The sequence below is a fragment of the Carassius gibelio genome, chromosome A17, assembly GCF_023724105.1.
Source record: "Carassius gibelio isolate Cgi1373 ecotype wild population from Czech Republic chromosome A17, carGib1.2-hapl.c, whole genome shotgun sequence".
Classification (NCBI taxonomy): domain Eukaryota; kingdom Metazoa; phylum Chordata; class Actinopteri; order Cypriniformes; family Cyprinidae; genus Carassius; species Carassius gibelio.
The window spans coordinates 25,898,182-25,923,466 of record NC_068387.1 but is presented as its reverse complement, the minus strand read 5'-3'; the positions used below and the strand labels follow the sequence as shown (position 1 = coordinate 25,923,466).

Here is a 25,285-nt window from a genome sequence, read left to right as displayed (position 1 = left end):
GTAATGTGGCCAAACCCGACCAAACAACGACAAGCTGCACTTCAGCTCAATAAGAACCACAAAACAAAAAAACAAAACTGAAACTGAAAGTTTAAACATTTAATGCATTAAAAGCTGACCAGTCAGATTATATTTATATCATACATTATATTTATATTTGTATAAAAGCTTATTCAGAGTGTCTGACTTTTGTTTCACTATGCTTTTACTATCAGAAAAATACGGATGTGTATATCTGATAGTGCTTGTGTACAGTTTTCATCAGTGGGTTGGTTTGTGGTTGTCTGTGCTATTTGCGTCTGAGATACTTGGGTTGGAAAACATTGCTTTTTTTTGATAATATCACTTTGTACACAGCGGAAAAAAAGGTGCATTTTACGAGAAAATAAATATATAATAATAATTAGGATTGATTATTATTATATACTGTATGGCAAACTGAATTTTTGAGCAATTCAAGATTTTAAATCAGATTTTTTTTTACATATTCAAATTAAAAACGTAACTTCAACATGATTCAAGTAGCATTCTCTTTATTGACCATCTGGTTAAAAAGTTATATTCCGTGTGCAACACACATGAAGTGGTCGACATGGTGTAAAGGAGAAACAAATGGCATGTTAAATATATCTTTGCAGAAAATATTCATGAGATATAATGACACACACACACACACACACTTCCTGTTCACAAGTTTAGGGTCAGTAAGGGGTAATGTTTAGCACTAAATTGCTTATAAGATACATATATGTACAGCTTGCATCACAAATTGAGTTTGAATTATATTAAAATAGAAAAGGTCATTTTAATTGTAATAAAATAAAAAATGTTACAGTATTTTTGCAAAAAAAAAAAGAGTAAAAAATTGAATAATATTTCTGACCCCCAACTGAACAGTCGTTCAGTTTTATATAGTTGGACCCAGCATTGTATAATACATCACACTCCATATATATTTACCATTACATTTCAGATTTTGTGGAAAACATTATGGAAGATGGTGTGAAAATGAAGCTGATATGATGCCTATTCTCGACTATATAACAGGAAATGCTGTTAAAACGCTGATCTCATTTCAAAAGAAAGCAATATATAAGTGAGATGTATAAGTGTAAACTGTTCATGGAACAGTCTTTGTGTTTAACTGTCAACTTTTCCCTTTAAACTTTTACAAATAGTTTACTCCAGGGATTTTTAATAAATGAGGAGTTTGTTTGAACACTGTAGGACCTGGATGTTTTAGACAGATGAGCTTATGCAGACAGTTTGTGTTTGAAAGTACGGCTTGTAAAGTTGTAAAGCTTCCACTCCTTCAGTCCAACATACAATGACATGATCTAATCACAAGCAATCAGTGTTAAATTCAGTCCTAAAAGATGCTTTTGTGATTGGAACAGAACCAGTTCCAAGAAATTGGTTGTTTTGTTGTACCATCTCTTTTTGACACTCTTTCTTCCACGGTCTCCTGAGGATGAGTAACACATTTGAAGCACTGGCTTGACCCGTTCTGCTCATGAAGCAGTAGAGAAGTGGATCGGCCAGGCAGTTAAGCGTCTCTAGGAAGACGCTAACTTTATATACGATAAAGAGCCAGTTGGGATACGGACAGTGTTCCAGAAAAATCCTCAAAACCATAATGATGTGCACAGGTCCGAAACACAAATAAAGGGTCAACAAAATGCATCCAAGAAGCCTGAAGACGTGCCGGCGCTCCATTGACCCAAGTTTTTGGTTTCTCCTCACGGCCGAACATATCCGCCAATAACAGAAACCCACCACCAATGCGGGAATGAGGAAGCCTACTAAAAAACGAGCGATGTTGACCAATCTTTGCTCTAGGGGCAAAGGATATATATCCAAGCAGACTGAGTTATCCTTATCATAAATACTCTCCGGATGCACAATGATTGCGTTGAATATGACAGTAAAGATCCAAGCAGCAATGCTCATGATGACCGCAGTTTTGCGTTTTCTAAAAGAGGCAAATCTGAGCGGGTAAACGATGGCTAAGTAGCGATCCACAGCAATGCAGCTCAGAAGCATAGCACTGGTGTAGAAGCTTGTCCAGAGCACGAAAACACAAATGACACACATCGTCTCGCTGAGAGGCCACACATCGTAAAGATTAAATTGAACCCACACTGGTAAGCATGTGATAAACAAGAGGTCCGACAGAGCCAGGTTAAACAGATAGACACCCAGCTCGTTCTTCTGACGGATGAGCCGATACGACACAAACAGGAAGAAGATGTTGGATGGGGTGCCGATCACGATCACAGCCAGATGAAGGGCTACAAATACCATGCCCTCATGACTTGATGGGTAACAGTCTGATTCGTTCTGGCTGGTGTTCATCAATCCACCCGTTGTGTTCATCTCAAGGCAGCTATTTAGAAAGAAATCTTTTTTTACTGTGTGATAGTTGTACAGTGGAATAGCAATCATGCAAAAAGTATTCACTATTTCTATAAACCTCTTTTCATCTTGCTCTTTTCTTTAAGTCAGCAGTTCTTTATCCTGCGATGCACACTTTGCTGGACACTTACGGTCGATTGAAACAAACTTCTGAAGCGATAAGTGAAACATACATAATGCTGCTATTAGTGAATGTGGCTGAAAAAGCAGAAAAAGCCAATTTAAGCCGAGGTTTTTAAACAAGATTCTTCCCCTGCTCACAAAGGCTGCAGTTATTTGATTAAAATAAAGAAAAACTGTAATATTATGAAATATTATTACATTGATATAATAACTTAAAGGGTTACTCCACCCCGAAATTAAAGTTTTGTCATTAATCACAATGATGCTTTTCATGCTTTTCTGGACCTTGACAGTGTATCTAACTTGGCAGTCTATGGGGCAGACACAAGCCTCCCGGTTTTCATCCAAAACATCTTCAATTGTGTTCTGGAGTTAAACTAAGCATTTACAGGTTTGAAACGATTTGGGGGTAAGTGATTAAAGACAAAGGAGCCTGAATGGATGCTAAATGATTGAATGTAAATAAAAATTAGCTATTTTGCTTTAATAGGTCATTTGAACATATTATAAAATAGAGCCTGACTAATTTATCGGTCTGTCGATTTAATCGGCCGATATGAGCCTGTCGCAGATATATCGGTTTCAATGTATATGTCACAGATATGCCACCGATATGATTATTACAGTATATATATTTTTTATGGAACATAAAATGCAAATAAAATGCTTGCAAGTGGTGTAATTATGTAGCTTTTCCAGCAGAGCATGCTCCATTGTTTGCTACTAGTGACCCGGATGAAACGCTTTGATCTGATCCTGAGTCTGTTGAATGGTGATTTAGTGCTACATTGTCACCAAGTTGGTAAGAAGTAATGCTATTAAGCAGCGGTTCTTAATCCTGTTCCTCATAACTGCCCGCTCTGCACATTTTTTTATGTTTCTTTTATCACTTCATAGGTTTGTGCTATTCGATCATAAGTGCTCTGCGAAGTGGACTTCACAGGATTTTCTGCCATCATTCCAGTTTGAAGGGACCATATATATTCCATTCAAAGACTTAAAAGTGCACAAGACATTAATATAAATAGTATTTAGTAGGTAAATTATGTTACACTTCTCTAGTAAGTTTTGTCTGTGTGTGTAGACAGTGGTGTAGTGCAAATCTGAACTGAAATTTACCTAAATTTAACGGAATTCAATTGAAATACAGTTTAATATACTTCAACTTTACTGTTCAGTGTACTCACGTCAGACTAAATTTGGATGATAATTGTTTATTGTTAAATTGTCAAATATCCTGTGACCACCACATTTAAATGATGGCTTTGCAAAAAAACACAAAAAAACAAAACAAAAGTCTTTATATATATTCTGTATTCTACATATAATACCAGTCAAAAGTTTGGACACAAGAATGGGAACATTTTCACTGGTAATGTACTATAATATACGCATAATGAATATCATCTGCACTTTGAGAATTTACTTTTAAAGGCGCTTCATAAAAATAAATGTATTATTATCATTATATATATATATATATATATATATATATATATATATATATATATATTGATATCAGCCTTTTTTTACTTAAAACCTTTATTGTCAGTCTCTTCTATAAAACTTAATTCATTTCTGTAATGCAAAGTATCACATTACATTTTTAAGCCATTTGAGAGCTATATTTTCATCTCTTCCTCACACAAAACTCATATTGGTTTGGAAAACTTGTAATGTACCCTCCTTGCAACACAAACTTGTAAGACTGTAACACATGGACTTTTTTTTTTACAAAGCTTAAGCTCAACAGTCACTGGTTGCTTTTGCTGTACAGAAGAGCGGAGTCAACATAACTGCCTAAGAAATGCTTCTACAAAAGAAATAAAGTCATGAGGGCGAGTAAATAATTACAGAATGAGTGAAGTTTCCCTTTAAGTGGATTTATTTACTGGCCCACAATATCTATCACAAAACAACCGTAATATTACTAGAATGACATTGTAGCTTCACTAGAATGTTGAAATAAATCAACCAACCAAACATGTGGTGAATTTTACCAGAAGAGGATCAATTCTGAACTCACCATTACAGCAGCATTTCAGGAACCTGGTTTTTGGACAAAAAAAAAATATATATATATATATATGTTAAGGTTTACAAAGAACTGCACATTTCAACGATCTTGTCCACATGGGAGGAAATACGAAAAAACATCACTTCCTTGTTTAACCACAGTGTGCAGAAACCACCAAATACTCAAGAAGTGACGTTACATTGACAGTGTTGTCAGTGTTCTCGAAATATGATTGCGCAAATGTTTTGTTACTTTTCGTCTGCTTACCACTTTTTGTTTTGTACATATGGGCTTGTTTCCTTAAAGGAAGTAACATTTTGGACTTCACACTCTAAGAAACACTGGGTTAAAAACAAAGTACATAGACATAGTACAGTTTGATGTACGATCGGTGCCCTTAGTAAAACTACTCAAGTTCAATTAGGAAAGGCAGTGAAAAAAATTAATAAATAAACAAACAATTTTATTAGTAACAGAATAGCAAAGAGAAAATAATTTCGTAGAAATAACAGCTGCAACATACTTTGCACGTGTGCATACAAATATATGCTTCCATTATTTGAAACCTCAATGAACCAGATTTAAAAACATGTGAGCGACAGGAAACACAGAAAGAACTGCTTTAAAAGAACTTGAAGAAGTAAATGCAAGCATACTTTACAAGTGAGAGGAAACATGCAATATGGATGCAGACAAACTCATGAGGACAGTCATTCAAAAAAGCTGTGCTACCATTTAAAAAAAAAAAGAGTAACAAAGACAGAATCATTTAGTAGAAAAAAAGTTTAATGTTAAGTTTATAATATGCTTAGTTGATTGCTAATTTTAGGGGCTATGTGCACTAGGCCTTCAAACTTATTAACAACACATGAATTAATGAATTTATCCTGAAATAAATGGAAGTGACATGAGTGCCTGGTGAAGAGTGAGCAAAATTGGCTAGCCTGTAATTTATAGTTATATATTCAATACTCATTTCGTGAAAGAAACAGTTCTTCAAATTATATTTTAAATGATCATTAGGCCTATTGCCGCTTGCCCACTTCAGACACCAGGCCTAATGTGCATTTTTCTTCTTTAAATTATAGCTAAATGCTTTGCAATGATTCATTTAAAATCTAGATTAATTCAAGGTTTATCTAATAATTATTTTGCGCCAAACATTAAACCATTAAAAATAATCAGGTTTACATTTGAACCCATCATTTGATCCTGGGCCTATATTTAAGATTCACTTTAATCCTGTTGCAATATAATTTAAAACTCAGATTTAAATCTAGATTATGGATTAATTTTAAACTCAATGGAGGTTTGAATAAAATAAAATGCACATGCAATTACAATACACAAACATTCATTGCCAAAGAAGCTGGCTGTTCACAGAGTGCTGTATCCAAGCATTTTAACAGAAAGTTGATTGGACGGAAAAAGTGTGGAAGCCAACCGAAAGAACCACAGCCTTATGAGGATTGTCAAGCAAAATTGATTCAAGAATTTGAGTGAACTTGACAAGGAATGGACTGAGGCTGGGGTCAAGGCATCACACACAGACTTGTCAAGGAATTTGGCTACAGTTGACGTATTCCTCATGTTAAGCCATTCCTGAACCACAGAAAACATCAGAGGCGTCTAATTTGGGCTAAGGAGAAGAAGAACTGGACTGGACTGTTTTGGACCCAGTGGTCCAAAGTCCTATTTTCAGATGAGAGCAAGTTTTGTATTTCATTTGGAAACCAAGGTCCTAGAGTCTGGAGGAATGGTGGAGAAGCTCATAGCCCAAGCTGCTTGAAGTCCAGTGTTAAGTTTTCACAGTCTGTGATGATTTGGGGTGCAATGTCATCACACATTGCTTGTGTTCTTTGTTTTAGTAGAAATAAAGAATTTCATGCAGGTTTAAGCAACGTGAGTGAATAAGTAAATAACCACAGAGGCTTCCTTTTAGGTGACTCGCTCCTTTAGTTTCTTATAAGTGTTTTGCATTTCTGCCAGAGGAACACGTGATGTCAAACATCTCTCAGAAACCACAGACGATGCTTCGATAAGAGGTTTGCATGTTTGTTGCAGCAGATAAGATATGTTTCACAACTCTCTTTTCTTTTCTGGAAACAAATACACACATCAAACAAATGCACGGAGATGTGCAAGCTTGGACTCGTCTACTCATTTGTATGTAACTGTTTTAACCCTGAAAATCCACTCTATCGTATTTGATATACAAATTTGTAAGGTGTCTAAATGATCAACATGATAATCATACAATTTACTCCATGCCTTCTGGTGTCCAATCGACTGTTCCTCAGCGGAGGAATGATCTTCACAAGCCTCCAGAACATCTCTCCTTTATTTCTCCATCTCTCTATCAGCACTGGATTACACTGCATTATATGTTTGGATCATTTCGATCTCATCTTACTGAGACATATTACTGGAGATATAGAGCTACCACTGATATTTGTCAATATAAATATCAGCATCTGTGCCAAATACCATATTGTTCCTCATTTGTCTAAATTAAATGTATCACACTATATCACACCATATGAGTCATACAAGCATGATGTATCAAATATGATACTCAACAAAAACATGTAAGATGACTTTTTTTATGTCTAAAGGTTTAATAAACTGTTCCAAAAAGACAAAACAAGAAACAATTCTGACTATAATTTCATATGTCAGACTTTACAGGCTTAAAGGGATAGTTCACCCAACAATGACAATTCTGACAATTTCTTATGTTGAACATAAAAGAATATATTTTGAAGATTGAGGGAAATCAAACAGTTGGTGGTTACCATTGACTTCCATGGTAGGAAAAAATATATACTATGAACGTCAATGGTAAGCACCCACTGTTTGATTACCTTGGGTCAACTATTCCTTTAAGATCTTAAGAGTCTGTCAAGAAATTAATATACAGTATATTTGGAGTCTCAGGGTTTCACCACAGATGAATACATCTTACTGAATTGTTCCTCACAGAGCTTAAAAAGCCGTTTCATTTCAGTTTTGGCACTGTCACTTATGAGACAATAAAGGATGGGGTCTAAAACGCTGTTTATTGTAGTCGTAGCCACAAACACCATGTAATAGTCTCTGAGATAGTGTGCGACGCTGCAGTTTCCGGGCTCCAGCAGTCCTCTGATGAACATCACCACCTGGAAGGGCGTAAAAGCCAACAAGTAGGTGAAAAGAAGAGAGAAGAGAAGGCGGGAAATCTTCCTCCGTTCGCTGACCACAGTAGAGGTGCTCTTCTTCAGCGCCCTGATGATCTCCTCGAAGCAGAAGCTCATAATGAGCACAGGAACCAGAAATCCCAGGGCCGCGCGTGTGATGGCCATGTTTGCAGCGGCGGCGCTCATTACCATTGGTTCCTCGCACAGACGACTGGCAGAAAATGTACTGATCGCCTTCGTGTAGGTTAGAAGATCCACATGAAGCACGATCTCCACCAGCCATACAATGGCGCTCACCAATACTGCAGTTCTGACTTCTCGCACACGTGCGAAATACAGCGGAAACACGATGGCTAAATATCGGTCCACAGAGATGCAGCACAGAAAGCCTGAACCCACATAGAAGCTGTTGAACATGACCACTGCTATAACGCTGCACAGACTGTCGTTCAGCTCATATCCGAGTGCCATCACGATCCAAACGGGAAGAGTGAGGATATACAGCAGATCTCCGACTGACAAATTAATCAGATAAACTGCCAAATTATTGCCTTTCCTCATCAGAACCCAAGCCACATACAGGGACAGACAGTTTGCTGGAAATCCAATGATGAAGAACAGCGAGTAAGCCGTTGGGTACATGTACCGCTCCACCGCGTGTCCATATGAGGAGTTAGTACAGTTTACCGAAGCGTTTTGGTCCATTGTAGACGCTAAGGTATCATTTTTTAAAAGGAGTTGAATGCTACTCTCGCCTACATCCAGTGTATTAGAACCAAATAATGTGAGTAGGTGTTGCATTCACGGAAAAATGAGCCATGCAAATCATGTTTCACAAAGAACTAGGATAGCATGACTGCTGATTTCCTGGATATATTTTAATTTGCTTATTTAAAGGATTAGTTCACTTCCAGAATGAAAATGATGTCATCATTTAGTCACCCTCCACTTCACTTCCAAACCTGTATGAGTTTCTTTCTTCTGAAAAATGTTTGTATCCGAATAGTTGTTGGGCACCATTGACTTCCATAGTACTTTAATATTTTTTTCTACTGTGGAAGTCAATGGTGCCCATCAAGAGTTTGGACACTAACATTTTTCAAAATATCATCTTTTGTGTTCAAAAGAAGAAAGAAACTCATAGGTCCGTGTTTGAATGATAAGCGCCTGTTCTAAATCGCACGGCGCAATTGTGCTTAAGACGTGTCCGAATCCACTTTTGCGAGTTTAACGATGGAAAAAAAATGGCTGGCATGCCCATGCATGGTCCAAAAGGGTTGTCCCTACTCTCCTAATGAGTCATGGGTGAGTTTTTGGGAGTATCATCTCCCATTCACTTTAAAAGCCAGTGGCACTCAGGCCATGGCAGATTTTCTACATGGTGGAATTTGCAAGTGCAAAGACTGAAAGCTTCACCAGAGAGGAAAGGGGCACAATAATAATCTTTTACATTTACACTTGAGGTCAGAGTCGAGTCATGTAAGTCGTTATGTGCTTTCTGTGGAAGCCTGATCATTCATTTGAATGGCCGATATCATTCACATCAGTGATCAGGATCAGACTGCTGCGGTTTAAACCATGTGTGATGTCACCTTTGAATTATAACATTCTGTCCGCATTCTGATTAGTTTTGAGATACTGAGCTTCAAAGAGTTTGCACTCCATACAGTGAAATGGGAAACATCTCTTTCATACATCTGTCCCAAAATGTACACAACTAAAAAAAATATTATTATTTAAATGAGTTATCACAGAATAAGAAAATTTGAATAACAAAATTTTGACAAAAATGGCAGATAAAACCGAAATGTCCCGTGAGTTTGTGGGATTGATGGGAGCATGTCACAGTTATATGTGGGTTCGCAGAAGAAAACTTGCTAATCAGTAGCTGAGTATTTGCATTTATACAAGTTAGAAGCAAGATACAATAATAAACATAGAAACACAACATTAAGATTTGATGATTTATTGAAATAAAATTTCAAATTTGCCAAAAGTTTCAATCTAATGACCCATTAAAGTGGTCAAATTAAAGCTGACATGCTAAATTTGATCATTCATTTACAGATTTGCAGCCCTGTGTTATTTCTAGTAATATAAAGGTAGCTTTATTTGTTATCCCTTACGAAAGGAAAATGTATTTACCAATATATTTCTTACAATATATTGTGATATATTGCAATATATTATTTTCCTTTTTTATTTTCTAATATTTAATATATTTGAATACATTTAATAATATATTGATGATACATATATTATATAATATATTGAAAAATATACAAATTATTGCCTTTTAATATATTGCAATATATTGGAAAAATATAAATATATATAAGAATATATGCCTAATATATTACATGATATTTTCCAATATATTGCAATATATTTTTGTTTCATAAGGGATGATGAATTAATGACATTCATTTGCCAGCATGGCTGGTTCAAAGTAAATATTAAGTTTAAAGAGTTTCTTCACTTCAATTGGTTTAGTAAATCTAAAGACCTCAGCGACAGTCTTGTGATGGTTCAAGCAATGTTTACTAGTTAAATGCTTCTCTGATGATGGTAAACATCCTGCTCCGCTGCATGTTGTGATGACATTGCTATTTCGATATTAAGTGTGAGAAAGAGATAGATGCTCACCTCCGAGTCTTCTTTGTTCAAAGTTGCATCAAAGCTAAAGAAATGATTTGATTTGGAGAAGTGTGTCTGTGCTAAGCAGTCTTTATCTGAATGAGCCTTCCCTAATTTGCCACTTCCTGTTTATATTCTAAAGCTCGAATCATAAACCTCAAGGGAAGAAGCAAAGAATTTATGAAAAAACAAACAAACAAAAACTATTTATCACTGCTATTAAAACTTTGTATGCGCAAGCTTGGTAAACATTTAGATATGTGAATATTTGTTGCTGCTTAATGAATTTGTGAGACTGAAGCTGACGGCATGACATTTCTGTGTTAAGAGTGAACAGAAAACCATACTTTCCCTTCAGAATTAATTTAGAATCCTGCCATAATTCAACCATAGCATAAAATCTGGATTATTTGTTTTCCTATATATGCCAGGTAAAAAAAAAAAAAACAGCAGCAACAACAAAAACAAAATTAAAAACTAAAATCATCTTTTTAAAATCGAGGCTTTTTAAAAGTGTGATGAAGATGCAATTTTGTGAGATGTATAAATTGATTGATTTTCTCTTCTTATGCAAATTAGAGTGAATCAGATTTTTTTTTTATATATAAAACTTTGAGAGAAATCTAAAATAAACTTATTTTATATATTATATACTTACTATATATTATAAAATATCAATTTTTTTTTTTTTTTTTTTGCTATTTTTTAGAAGAACTTAGAGGGGTCAAGACCTGGCTTTATTATTATTATTTTATACTGTTGTCTGAGGTCCACTTATGATGTTCACATGGTTTTTACATTCAAAAACGTTAAAATCAGTAACTAAAAGGCTATTTTATACCTGGTTTTGAGGCCGGCTCGAGAAACGCTGGTTTTTATGGGCATGCTGCATTGAAGACTTGGAAATAAACACCCACTGCTATGATTGGATACTGAACTCATTTTGCATAGTAAACTAACTTTCTGTGTGTCTGTTTGACCAGCTAGGTCCTTCATATCTAGGACATATCTAGCGATCCAACCCGATCTCACGGCAATTCGTACATTTTTCACAAGGTGGCTTATTCGTACGAATTCGTACGACCACACTCTTACAAATTCATACGATTGTTGCCAAATTGTACGTATTTTACGATTTGCACAATTCGTATGAATTTGTACGAATGACCTACACCTAACCTCACTCCTAAACCTAACCATCACTGGGGTCGTATAAAATCGTACGAGTGAGGTCGTACAAATTCGTACGAATAAGCCACCTCATAAAATACGTAAGAATTGGTCGTGAGATAGCATTGAGCGATCTCGATCGAAGCAATAGTGACATAGTATCTATATTTTCCAGTATAGATGGACCAGCATTGCTTTTTAATCTCAGTCTCTCTGCAAATCCAGCATCAAAGGAATTTAATCAAACAACGCTCAATGTTTTGCTCACTTGAGCTGAAACTTAATTAAAAATACAGTTCAGTCAAGCATTTCTAATATTTGACTCTGAAGGAAGGTTATGCAGCGATTTTGTTCTTCCACAACCAGGAACTACATAATATTTAGCAATATTTAATGCCATGTTTATCGCACGGTTGCTCGATCTGACTCAGTGGGCGGGGCTACAGAATTAGGCTTTGATCTTCTTCTGTGGAGGCGGAGTTTAACCTACAAGCACATTCCGGGATCGATAAAAGCTTTTATTTTTAGTAACAATGTTTTTGTTTTTGTTGTTGTTGTTGTTGTTCTGAAACGTACAGGGCATTATTTTAGTACAATGACCTCTTATACATTAAAGATTGAGTGAAAGTTGATTGACCCCTTTTTTTCTTTAATATATTACATTCAATTTTTTGTAACATATATAGTTAATGTATTTATATAATAAAAAAAAATCTAATAAGCTATTTCTAAAATTATTGATCGAATCTTTGAGAAATATTTCGGAAAGCTGTTTGATCAAAAAGTGCGCCAACCCTGATAATCACAACAATACTAGAAACACAATTTGCAGTGTTGTAAAACTCTTACACTATTACTTCTCATATAACAACAGGTTGATTTAATTGGCGGTTGTCGTATTTGTTGAAACAGTCCGCTGAAGCGCAGTCGCATCCAAGGAGCGTTTTCGTTTATTACAGATGCTGCTGACTTTCCTCTTGAAATACTTTCCTGAGCAAACATACAGCGCCGGATTGAGGCAGCTGTTTGAGAACGCAAAGTACACAGAAAACTGGCTTCCAATGTTTAGAAAGTGAGACCACTCATTCTTATCCAAAACCTTTTGATCACAGAGCAAGTCTAGCAAAGTCATGAAGTGAAACGGACCCCAGCAGATGAAGAAGAGCAAGGTGACGGCGCACACCAGAGCCGTAGCCTTCTTGTCGTTTCTGTCCTCCCAATAACCGATGTGTCTCCGTTGCTTCAAAGCCCAGATGATATTGACGTAGCAGAACGTGATGACCAGGAACGGCAGAGCGAAGCCCACCAGGATCAGCTGCAGAAGATGAGCGAGTCTCCACGTCGTGTTGGGATAATCCATGTGGCATTCGACGGCTTGGTGATCTGGAATATCTTTCAGTTTTCGCATGCAGATGGTCGGAGATCCCATTCCCACACCGAACAGCCAAAGAACGACACAAATGAACTTAGCGTAGCTTTTCCGACGAAGCCACATGGCCTTCATGGTCAAAGCGAACGCGAGGTAGCGGTCCACGTTCACCATCACCAACATGTAGATGCTCGTGTACATGTTGACGTTGATAGAGAGGTTGACCACCTTGCACATGATCTCTCGGTAAGACCCCATGAAATGGTTCAGGATGTTCATGGCCCAAAACGGCAGACAGATGAGTAGGAGGAGATCGGCCAGCGCTAGATTACTGAGATAGATCTCAGGCACGGACCAGCGGCTTCCCTGGAGCAGGAACACTAGCAACACGAAAATATTTCCCAGAATTCCCGTCAAGCACACGGTGAAGATGTAGGGCGGGACGATGGAGTAGACCAGGTCCCACTCTGTCGAGTTTAACAGATCCTGGTATGATGGAGTGACGGATGCATTTGGAGGCTGAAGCGTCGCCAATGACACAAGCTCTGACTGCATGCTAGAAGATAACAATATAGATAAAATAAAGTGAATACAAAAATAATATAGGCTTTAAAAAAACACAACAAAACTCAAAAAAAAATGTATTTTTATTTTAATACAAATTATAGTAGTGTAGTCTAATTTATTCCAGAGGGATGCTTAAAACATTTGTAACTTTACAATGTGTGAATGTGTTTGCATTGGGCAAGGTATGTTTGTTTATAAAGCACATTTCACACACAATGGTAATTCAATGTGCTTTAGATAAAATAAAATTAAATAATATATAATAATAATAAATAATAATCACAACGATAAAACAAGGAATTTAAAAACTTTTGAAAATGTTTTTTTAAACTTAAAATTGATTTAAAACAGTTTCGAATAGAAAATAATTATACATAAAATACAGTGCAATCAGTTCGGACATTGCATTAGATAAATAAAATATCAAAATGGAAATGGTTTGTGTAAATATTTCAAGAAACATGTAATTCTGCTGATGCACGTTTGTTCAGATTTGAGGTCTAATCCAAAACCATTAAAAAAAAAAAGATATTTGTACTCTGATTTACACTTTATGATGTGTCATTTATTGCAGGGATTTTTTTTTTGTCATCCGATCTGCTTTGATCGAAAATGTTTTCTTGAAGTCCCCTGGGATAAAAAATATTATTTTAATTACTAAACAACACATATGCATGCTCATGATTCCCTGAAGTTGTTTAATCGTCTCATGACATAAAAAAAAAGTAAAAAAAAAAAAAAAAAAAAAAACATTTATTTAATTTTGATTTGACATTTTTTCGGGGGAAACTTTAACTTGAAATTATTATTATTATTTTTTTAAAGCACAAATTTACAAGGACAACATTTAATAATAATAATAATAGAAAGGTTTGTTAAAAAAAAAAGCACTGTGTCTATACCTGATCTAATGCAATGATGAAATTGTGTCTGAAGCATCCAATATATTTTTTGGAGCCACTTTGAATCATGTATCTTCTTACCTTAATTTTAAGTGTTTTTCTATATTTTCTGTTTTTTCTGCTGGACTGATGTTCCTCACAATCTTCCTGTTCTTGCAGAAGAGCGTTCAGTAAGAGAGAGAGAGAGCAGTTCGGTCTTCACAGCCTCATTCCTCCAGAGCCATTGAGCGGCTGCTGAAGCTGAATCTCTTTATACTCACACTTTCTCTTCCCTCCACCGAAGAGAGACAGATGAAGACTTCAGAGCAATGCAAACGTCAAGTCTGATGCGCTGCTGGACTTGTGTGCTGGTCTTCTTAATAGAAAGTATCACATAAATAATACTAATAGTACATATAATAAAAATGAAGCAGTGTGACATTTTTGTCACCTGTATTTATTATACATGCAGTTTTTATGAGCCCATACTAGAACAAAAAAGATTTTCAGGACAGACTTTGATATTGGCTTGATAGATAGATAGATAGATAGATAGATAGATAGATAGATAGATAGATAGATAGATAGATAGATAGATAGATAGATAGATAGATAGATAGATAGATAGATAGATAGATATACAGCATACACTTGTAATGCAGTATGTCTACCAGCAGAGGGAGATCTGAGTCAACAGCTTCACGTGTTTCTGATGTGTGGATATGTAAATGTTTAAAATATAATGGCCAAAAATGTGCCTTCAGTGACTTCCTGGTAATAAGTTCATATTTTGCATATGACTGAAACTGTCAGATGAGTTCATAAATACCTGTTAAATGGGTTGTGATGCTCTGGCAGAATAACTAATGCTATCACACTAATCTTCACTTGATGATTTGAGGAGTAATATTTTTATATTTAATATGGAATGCATTCATGAAATGTCAGAAGTGATTATTTATTTTGAATAGATTCTGTTCACCACATGAGATCAGATTCTGTAAACTTTTGTAGTGTTTGTTGTCAGTTTTTATGAATATTTACTTCAGTTTTAGTTTTTGTTGACTTTGTTGATTTTTTTTTAACTTTTTTATTATTATTTATTATTAGTATTTTTGATTTTAGTGGTTTGTAATGTTGCAATTTGTTTTAACTTTAAGTTATGTTATGCAATGCACATTTAGAAAGATAATAATACATTCTCAAATTCTAATGCTAATTTCTTTACAGAGGATGATTCTATATTACTATATTAATGTTGCTCATTTGATGATCATCTCACTTGCTGTCACCTACTGGCATTTCTAATTTCATATTTTATTTTCATTTTTTGTAATCATTTAATATTAAATCATCTACATTAAAATGTTATATTTAAACAACATTTATGCACAATCTATCTATGTTTTTATTTTATTTTATAGTGATTTAATTTGATTGTTAATAGCCAGCATGTCTTTTTATTTGATTGAATTTATAATAAGAACCTGACATAAGAGGACACCGATATAACCAGAAATGTTATAATACTAATAAGCCAACATCTCTGGCTTTTTTTTTCTTTGCTCAAAGTTATTTCAGGGTTTTGATCTCTCAACTGAGAGAACATGTCTTGTTTATTATATTATAATGATTATTTAATATTGCATTTAGACTTTGACTCTAGCTTAGAGATGTTGCAAATTCATTCTATTATTTATGCTCCTCAAAGCATATGTTTGTCTCTTTTGTGTTACTCCATAATGATGGTCTATTTGAGGGCATTTGTAGTTAATAGGGACAGTATAGGGTCCAAACATGACCTCAGGCCACCGCTCATGGCTCATTTCTAAAAGTAGAACTGCACATTTTTTGAGAGCAAAACTCATTTCTAAAAGCGAACTGATAGTTCAGTAAACCCCTTACCTAGGGTGACCATTCTTGCTTTTTTTTTGGTCCCACCGCTCTGTGTGAAAACACGTCTGACCATTGAGGTATCGCTGGAAAAACACTGTTTATGAGGTTGTTATTCATAGACACACAAAGAGGAACAAGTGTTGAGTCATTACTGGAAAGTATGTAATTTAAAAACCAACTAGTCATTTTCATACCCTGGAAACAAAAACTGGAAACAGACACAGTCTGCAGAAATCACCGTCTGTCTGTCTTATATTTAACATGCATTACGCAGACAAAAAGTGCCAAAATATTGCAATGCCTTTGAACAAGATCGACTGCAGTGTCATTGTATTTTCTGCAATATTTTGAATTTTAGGATTTATTTAGCAAACACTTTTATCCACAATGACAAAGAAACACGTGTATAACCTTGAGTTGTACGTATAAATGTGATGTTTAATGTAATTGTACTTAATTTGGCAGTTGGAACAGGGGTATTGTAGATAACTCCATTTAAAACAATTTGTGTTACTTAAAACTAAAAATTGAAATAAAAAAATAATAAAACCATAAAAATAATAATAAATTGACAAAATCACAAAACGAAATGACTTAAACTTTAACCTAAAATGAAAACGTAAAATACAAAAATACAAAACTATTTTGAAAATATTAACACAAAATATATAAAATAGTATCTGAGTGATACTAAAATAACACTGAGTTGACGGTATTTTATTAGTATTCCGTTAACATCAGAGATTAATGATTTTTAACATCGACATACAAAAACGTTCTTATACGTACATTTTTATTAACATTTAAAAATCACATCAAAACTGACACATTAAACAAACAAATTAATATACATTTTATACATAATGTTCTTAATATTTTGTGATGGTCTGTACAATTTACGCAAACAATTTTCACTTGATATTTGCCAATAAATTTGACAGATAATTATGATGAAATGGAAAGTAACATGTGAAACAGAAACAGGCTGAAATAGTATTTTCCTGCAAAACCTACTTCAATCATTTATTTACAACTTCATTTTTTTTAGTACACATCAAAACTGACATGTTAAACAAACATTATAAATGATCATTTTAATTTGTGCCTATGGACGTTCAATGCATAATGCTCTTAATATGTTGTGAAGGTCTTTAAGGTGGAGGAGAGCTGTGATCTTGTAGAACCGCTTGTCGAATCATTTTTTATCTCCGTAAGCTGCTTCATCAGCTCTTTGACTTTCTTCCTGAAGTTCTTGCCCACGATCACGTAGAGTATGGGGTTCAACACGCTGTTGCTCAAAGCCAAGTAGGTGAATATCTGATTGGAGATGTCCAGACCAGATTGAAAGTCACATCCGCTGAAGACGCCGAAGCGCATCAGGATATCCATGAGAGTCACGATGTGGAACGGCACCCAACACAAGAGAAACACCATCAGCACCACCAGCACCAGGACGGTGGCTTTCCTTTCAGTGTTTTCCGCATTGAAGCGGTCGAGGACCTGCTCGCGCAGAGCTCGGATGATCTTCAGCGTGCAGTAGGAGATCACCAAAAACGGGATGATGAAGCCTAGCAAGATCAGAAGAATGTCGCAAGCGAGGCCGATGTTGGGGTTCGGATAGTTCAGAATACAAGCCGTGATGTTCAGCTCCGGGATGAATTGAGTATCCCGGAAATGAAGCGTGGGGATGCTTAGGATTAATCCGAAAAACCATACGGCGATGCAGTTGAGCTTGGCATAGCGCGGTCGTCTCATTCTACCACGCGATAAAGCATGGACGAGTGCGACATAGCGGTCTGCGCTAATCAACACTAGTAAGTAAATACTGCAAAGCATGTTCATTCTGATCCCTGTGTTGATTAGTCGGCACATGAGCGAGCCAAATCGCCATTTAAACCCATCAGCGATGTTGATAGCCCAGAACGGCAAACACGAGACCAACAGGAGGTCGGCAGCTGCAAGATTCCCCAAATAAATTTCTGCCACCGTACACGCTTTCTTATGCAGGCCGAAGACCAGCAGGACGAAGATGTTTCCCAGGATTCCCAGCACACAGATGATGAACATGTAAGCAGGCTGCATTATGTACAACCAGTCCCACACTTCCCATTGCGGACACTGGGTGTCGTTGGTAAGGTTGCTCTTGGAGAAAGCCGTAGGGATTGTGGAAAAGATGGATGGTGTTGTTGCTTGTATGTCGTGCTCCATGTTTCTGTGGAGAAATGTACAGTGTTAGTTTTTACATTTAATCATTTTAAAGGAAGTATCTTCGTCTAACCTAAGCTGCATTTATTTGATAAAAAAATACATTCAAAACAATAATAGTGTGAAATAGTATTATAATTTAATGAGTATTTATTAATAACTTTAAGTTGGCGTGAAAAAGCCCAGGTAGAACTTTGAAAATCTTTCAAAACTTTGCAATCTGAATGTTTTCAGTTTGAAGTATTTTGTAAGCTAAAATAGTTTTGAAGATTAAAGTTTGAATGTTTTCAAGGCAATACAGTCAGATGGGTATAAAACATATTGCTTGGGTACCTGGGGTGGTTGCTAGGTTGTTTCTTGCATGACTTGAATGTAGCTAGCATGTTTTTAGCATGATTAGCATGATATTAGCACAATTAACTTGTTTCCAGCATGGTTATAATTTTACTTGTATGTTTTAACATGCTAAGCATTTTGTTACCATAATTAACAAGTTAATAACATGTTGATAGCATGATTCTAGCATGATTAGCATTTCTCTTGAATGGTGCTTACATTTTGTTAGCATGATTAGCACGTTACTAACATGTTTCTAACATGATTAGCATGTTAGTTGTATGTTGATAGCATGATTGGCATGTTGCTATCATGGTGATAACATTTTGTTATCATGATTACCAAGTTACTAACATGTTTTTAACACGATTAGCATTTTACTAGCAATTTTTAGCATGATTAGCAAGTTACTAGCATGTTTCTAGCTGGCTGTTAGCACAATTAGCAAGTTACTAGAATGTTAATAACATGATTAGTAAGTTGCTAGCATGTTGTTAACATAATTATAGCATGATTAGCATGTTACTAGCATTTTCTCGCATGTTTAGCAGGCTGCTAGTTTGTTTCTAGAATGATTAGTAGGTTACTAGCATGTTGTTACGACGATTATTGAATGATTAACAAATTATTAGATTGTTTGCATGATTCCCAAGTTACTAGCATTTTGTTAACATGATTAATACATTAATAGCATGTTGGTAGCATGATTAGCATTTTACTAACATGATGCTAGCATTTTTCTAACATGTTTAGCAAGTTGCTAGCATTTTGTTAGTATGTTTAGCAAGTTGTTAGCTTGTTTTTAGCATGATTAACAACACCTCTAAAAAACATCAGAAAAGCTTGAGAGACCAGCCAAGCAGGCAGTCACCCAAGACTGTTCTTTTTTTTTCAGTAGGGAGTTGTTTTGTTGTTTAGCAATAGACAGATTAAATACACAATGAGATTCATTCTACAAATGTTTTTACCCCCTCAATGAAAGTCTGGTAACCATTAGCAAGATCAGTTAGAAAATATATAGCAACCTGAGTCAGACCAGTCTGAAGGTTTGGACCAAGTTTGGTTATTGTAGTTTAAAGGTCTAGGAGAAGATGCATTTTAAAATTTGGTCGAAGAAGAAGAACTTTACATAGGATTTCAGTAAGTTGGCTTTTTCAAGTCAACGTAATAACTGTTTTCTATTGTATTATTTGTTAAAGTGTCATTAATTTCTGGGAACAAAGCTGTATTTTCAGCATCATTACTCCAGTCTTCAGTGTCACATGATCTTCAGAAATCATTATAATATACTGATTTGCTGCTCAAGAAACATTTCTGTTTAACATTAGTGTTGAAACAGCTAATAATAAAAAAGCTGCTTCATATTTTTTTGTGGAAATAGTCATACATGTTGTTTTTCAAGATTCCCCGGTGAACAGAAAGTTCAAAAGAATCTTTTGCTATTTTAAATGTTGTCACTTTGAATAAAAGTATAAGTAAAATTATTTATTACATTTTTTGGTTACCCCCAACTTTTGAATGGTAACGCATTATGGTTTCTACAAAAATATTGACTGTTGTATGACTGTTTTCAACATTGATAATAATCAAAACTGTTTCTTGAGCAGCAAATCAGCAAGACTGGAGGAATGATGCTGAAATTTCAGCTGCACATCTCATAAATGAATTGAATTAATGTTCACACAAAACTATTTTAAATTTGTGTAATATTTAGCAATTTAACTGTTTTTACTGTATTTCTGATCAATAAATGCAACCTTGGTGAGCAAGAGACTTCTTTCCACATTTTTACTCACAGTTTTACTCCCAATATTTGACTGGTTGTGTAGATTGGTAAAGGAATACTGTAATTCACTTGAAAATTAACCTAAAATTAAAAGGCTGTCGGCACGTACTGACAAAAAAAACCCATATGCCTTGCTTTCATTGTACTGAAAGGAGTACTATTCTGTTTTCACAAAAAAAAAGAAGGAAAAAAAAGAACGAAGAAAAAAATCAGTCATGGTGGTTTGGAACAGCTTGTGGGTGAGTTACTCCTTGAATCCCGGAAGTGGCATCCCTATGGAATGAAAGCATTGTGTAGTTAAATAATATTTCTAGTGTGATTAGGAAAACTGTCTGTCAGGTTACAGATTAGTTGGAAAAACAGCGGGAGAACCTACAACATGTCACGGCTCGCCTCCTGTGGCAGAAACAAGGAGAGGAAAGAGCGTGGAGACGAAGACGATTAACACGAAAGGTATTTATTCTTGCAAACAACGAGGAACACAAGCTGGAACACACACGCAAACTCAGGGGTTGATGTTAGAAACTGGACAAGGGAAACTCAGACACAAAGGGTTTATATTGAGGGACTAATCTAGGAAATCAATGGGACACAGCTGGGATCAAATAAACACAATCAGGGCAGGAACAGGAAGACCAAAAAAGGGCATGGAAACGTATGGGGACCAAAACACACACAAAACAAGGAACAGAGTCTGACATAACTCCCCCCTCCCAGAAGGTGGGTGCTCTGGAGGCCTCTAGAAGCAGGGTTCTTGGACAGAAGGTCTCTAGGGCAGCACATGTTCCAGGGACCCATGGATCCGAAAGTTCAGAGCACCATGGCAGATCTTGCCAACTAGGAGACCATGGTAGCACATGCAGCTTGGGGGGCCAGGGCGAGCTGGCAGATTAAGAGAACATGGTGGAGCCCCCCTCCTCGGCCTCTATTGCTGGAGCCCTACCACCCCACAATATTTGGGGAAGATTAAGGGTTCCGAGGCCCTCTTTGAAAGTGAAAAGTCGTGACATTTGTCAAGTACGGTAACTCATACTCGGAATTGGTGCTCTGCATTTAACCAATCCAAGTGCACACACACAGCAATGAGAAGTGAACACACCATGAACACACACCAGGAGCAGTGAACACACACACACACACACACACACACCGTAAACACACACCCGGAGCAGTGAGCATCTATAGATCCAGCGACCAAGGAGCAACTGGGGGTTCGGTGCCTTGCTCAACGGTAATTCAAGCAACCTTCGGGTAACTAGTACTCTCTGACCATTTGGCCACAGCTGCGTGTAAGGGCATTAGGTCAGCCATAGGCACCGCAGCCCTCCGTGGGCTGAACTCAGGAACAGGAGCACTCACTAAGCTAGACTCAGGGATTGGGAAGTGATTACAAGGAGCTGGCACTGGAGCGAAATCAGGGGCTGGGTTGAGCTCTTCCTCCTCTGATTACGGGTGAACTGGGCGGCTGTCGATGCCACGGTCGGTGGGCTTAGGTCAATGGCTACCAGTGGTCTTCACAATGGCGTGGCCGGCAAGCCTGACTTCGGAGCGGCCGGTGGGCTTGAACAAAAACAAACAGGAAAAAAAACCCCTCTTAAAATAAATGGAAAACAAACAAGGGGCAAAGTGGCGCTGCTTACTGTTCTGTTCAGGTCCGGTATTCTGTCCCGGCTCACTTACTGTGGAAAACTGCGCAAACGAGGAAACGAAGGAGCGAGGAGACAATGAGGATTAACATGAAAGGTATTTATTCTTGCAAACAACGAGAAACACACACATGTAGACTGAGCGCTTGAATTCAGAAGCAAAAGGTTTATATTAAGGGGCTAATCTAGGAAATCAAGCAGGGACAGGAAGACCAAAAAAGGGCATGGAAACATATGGGGACTAAAACACACACAAAATAAGGAAGAGTCTGACATAACATTTAATTTTTATTACAGCTTCATTGATCAGTATAGTCAGAAGTTTAAATCACTGTTTAATCACTGTTTCACTGTTCACTAATTGCTGTTAACTAGGAACTGGTTGCTTAAAAGGTTTTCTTTTTTTATTATTCGGTCACACACACACAAACACACACACACGCACCCATGCACGCACGCACACACACACACACACACACACACATACACACACACACGCACAAAGACTGATTAACCGTTGGCTAACTGCTAGTTGGTCAGATTAGTTCTTAAGACTGTCTTAGAGGCTAAGTTTGTTCAAGTCTTATTAATGTCTGTTTATCTCAGGATATGAATTATGAGACTGTCTGAAACTACTAATTAATGTGTGAATTTATACACTAGTATGCAGAAGTTTGGGGTCAGTAAGGTTTTTAATGTTTTTGAAAGAAGTCTTCTGTTTAGTCGTCTGTTCACAACTGCTGCATTTATTTAATTAAAGATACTGTAAAAACTAAATATTAATGCACTTTAAAACAACTGTTTTCATTGTGAATATATTATAAAATGAATTTGATTGCTGTGATGCAGATCTGTATTTTCAGCATCATTACTCCAGCCTTTAGAGTCACATGATCTTCAAAAAATCATTCTGAAATACGGATTTGCCGCTCAAGAAACATTTCTGATTATTATCAATGTTGAAAACAGTTGCCCAAAGTTTTTGCCCAAAAATGTCTTAAATTTAATGCATTTTATTGAAAATAAAAAATAAAAAATAAAACTTTTTTAGTTAGTACGCGTGCATATGTACAATTTAAATTGACAGTCAAAAACACAGTTTGTGTTCACTAATGTGGTAACCATAGCAACAGTCAGCTGCTTTAGAACTTTACATTGGAATTGTTAGTAAAATATATATACCATCATTATTTATCACTTTATTGTTGATTTGCATAATGCAAATAAATCACAAAAAGCATTTAAAAAGTGAATAAGAAACATGAATCAATATTAACAGTGTTTTTTTTTTTCAGGCATTCAGAAGAATCAATAAGCAATACAGATAACCTGAAAATAATGTACGTTTTTATTAATAAGTTTAGAAAAATCGGCAAAATATGTAATGCAGTTTTAAACAGAATTAAAAATGCTAAAACGTCTCTTTCTTTTGCTTTTCTCTTCAGCTTTACTTTTTCTCTTCCCCCCATTCTTCTACTTCAGTATAAACAGAACATGTTGCTTCAGGACACTCCTTTGAGCCAATATGTTGTAATCGTTTTTTTTTTGGTTCTTTATCATTTGAGCAAATCAAAATTAAAGCACAATATATCATTGAAGCTCTCCAGCAGAGTGGACGCATTTGATCCTCACAGTTTAGGTAAATTCAGTTAAAACGACCCGCCGTTTGACAGACATCTACATGGTTTTGTCATTCAAACAGAGCTGTACATACCTCACTCGTCCAAAAAGTGAATCCAGATGTGTGCTTTCTCCCGCTGATGTGCCCCTTTCCAGTGTGTCGTGCTTTAGTGAGCACATGGCATGGCCTGACTCTTAAAAGAGTGGATCCACGTTACTCTGATGTCAGACCTGGTCTCCACCCTTCGGCTTTTCCCTCCTGTTTGTACTGGAAAACCCAGAAACAGCCGCCTGGAATCAAACAAATACAGCATATTTCCCTTTATTGGTCAAGATCCATGCGGATGAGAGTCTAGGAGTGTCTGTGACCCCTCAAGTCTTTCTTTCATGCTTAGCAGTGTATTTGTCAGTTTTAATGCTTTGGATAAGATAAATAAATCATGACCTCGTAAAAGTGTGTTTATAAACCCACTAACATCCCAGCTGCTGCTGACATCATTATGGGGGTGAAAATAGAAAGTTGAGAATTTTTCAAGTGATGAATCTGTGCCAGAAAAACCAATCTGTTTGCAGTTGATATTTTACACTTGCTGTTTAAAACTGAGGCAAGCATCTCTTTAAATCCTTCCTGATCCTTCAAATGCCAAATAATAAGTATTGAACTTTATTTTTATAATACGAGCAGGCATTTTATTTACAGATAAGGTCTTCTCAAAATTTTGAACAACGTTCATCAAGTAATCTTAACAAAATGTTCATTCAAAGTTATCTGTCTTTAATAATGTTATCAAAACGTTAGCACAAAAACACTGGATACCTTCTAACTTATTTAAAATGTTGTAAAATCAGTACAAGGCATTTGTTTTGGGGACATTAACTTCCAGTACACAGAGACAACAACACACAGACAAAAAATACAAAATAAAATAAAAAAAACCTTTGCAAATAAATAAGTGTATAAACAATTGTGCTATAAATGATAATGGAATAGGATTGAGTAAGATGCAGGGATGTACTACGATGGAGGGGTTACAAATAAATATAAGGAAATTGCATGTTTTTATTACATTTTACTGTTCATGAGGTAGATTGCCTGGGGGAAGAAACTGTTCTTGTGCCTGACTGTCCTGGTATTTGCAGCTCTGAGGTGCCGGCCAGATGGCAAAAGTTCAAAAATGGGGTGACTTGGATGTGAGGGATGCAGAGTGATTTTCTGAGCCCTTTTCCTCACTCTGGATGTATACAGTTCTGGAAAGGTGGGCAGGGGAGTACCAATGATCCTTTCAGCAGTCCAAACAGTTCTCTGTAGTCTTCTGATGTCTGATTTTGTTGCTGAGTCAAACCAGACAGTTATTGAAGTACACAGTACAGACTCAATGACGGCTGAGTAGAACTGTTTCAGCAGCTCCTGTGGTAGGTTAAACTTCCTCAGCTGGAGAAG

At 36.2% G+C, this 25,285-nt stretch overlaps 2 protein-coding genes across 2 annotated transcripts; both read right to left on the bottom strand.

The window, feature by feature from the left end:
* Nucleotides 1-515: 515 nt before the first annotated feature.
* Nucleotides 516-14,577, bottom strand: LOC127933130 (B1 bradykinin receptor). The gene is made up of 4 exons (XM_052529875.1): nucleotides 14,458-14,577; nucleotides 10,378-13,463; nucleotides 4,565-4,587; nucleotides 516-2,386 (listed from the first exon to the last, which is right to left on the bottom strand). Exon 2 carries the CDS (start codon nucleotides 13,460-13,462, stop codon nucleotides 12,419-12,421), a length of 1,044 nt encoding a protein of 347 aa, XP_052385835.1. The 5' UTR covers nucleotide 13,463; nucleotides 14,458-14,577; the 3' UTR covers nucleotides 516-2,386; nucleotides 4,565-4,587; nucleotides 10,378-12,418.
* A 2,458-nt stretch (nucleotides 14,578-17,035) lies between these two features.
* On the bottom strand, nucleotides 17,036-24,151 carry LOC127933128 (B2 bradykinin receptor). The gene is made up of 2 exons (XM_052529872.1): nucleotides 23,939-24,151; nucleotides 17,036-18,463 (listed from the first exon to the last, which is right to left on the bottom strand). Exons 1-2 carry the CDS (start codon nucleotides 24,022-24,024, stop codon nucleotides 17,383-17,385), a joined length of 1,167 nt encoding a protein of 388 aa, XP_052385832.1. The 5' UTR covers nucleotides 24,025-24,151; the 3' UTR covers nucleotides 17,036-17,382.
* Nucleotides 24,152-25,285: the final 1,134 nt, after the last annotated feature.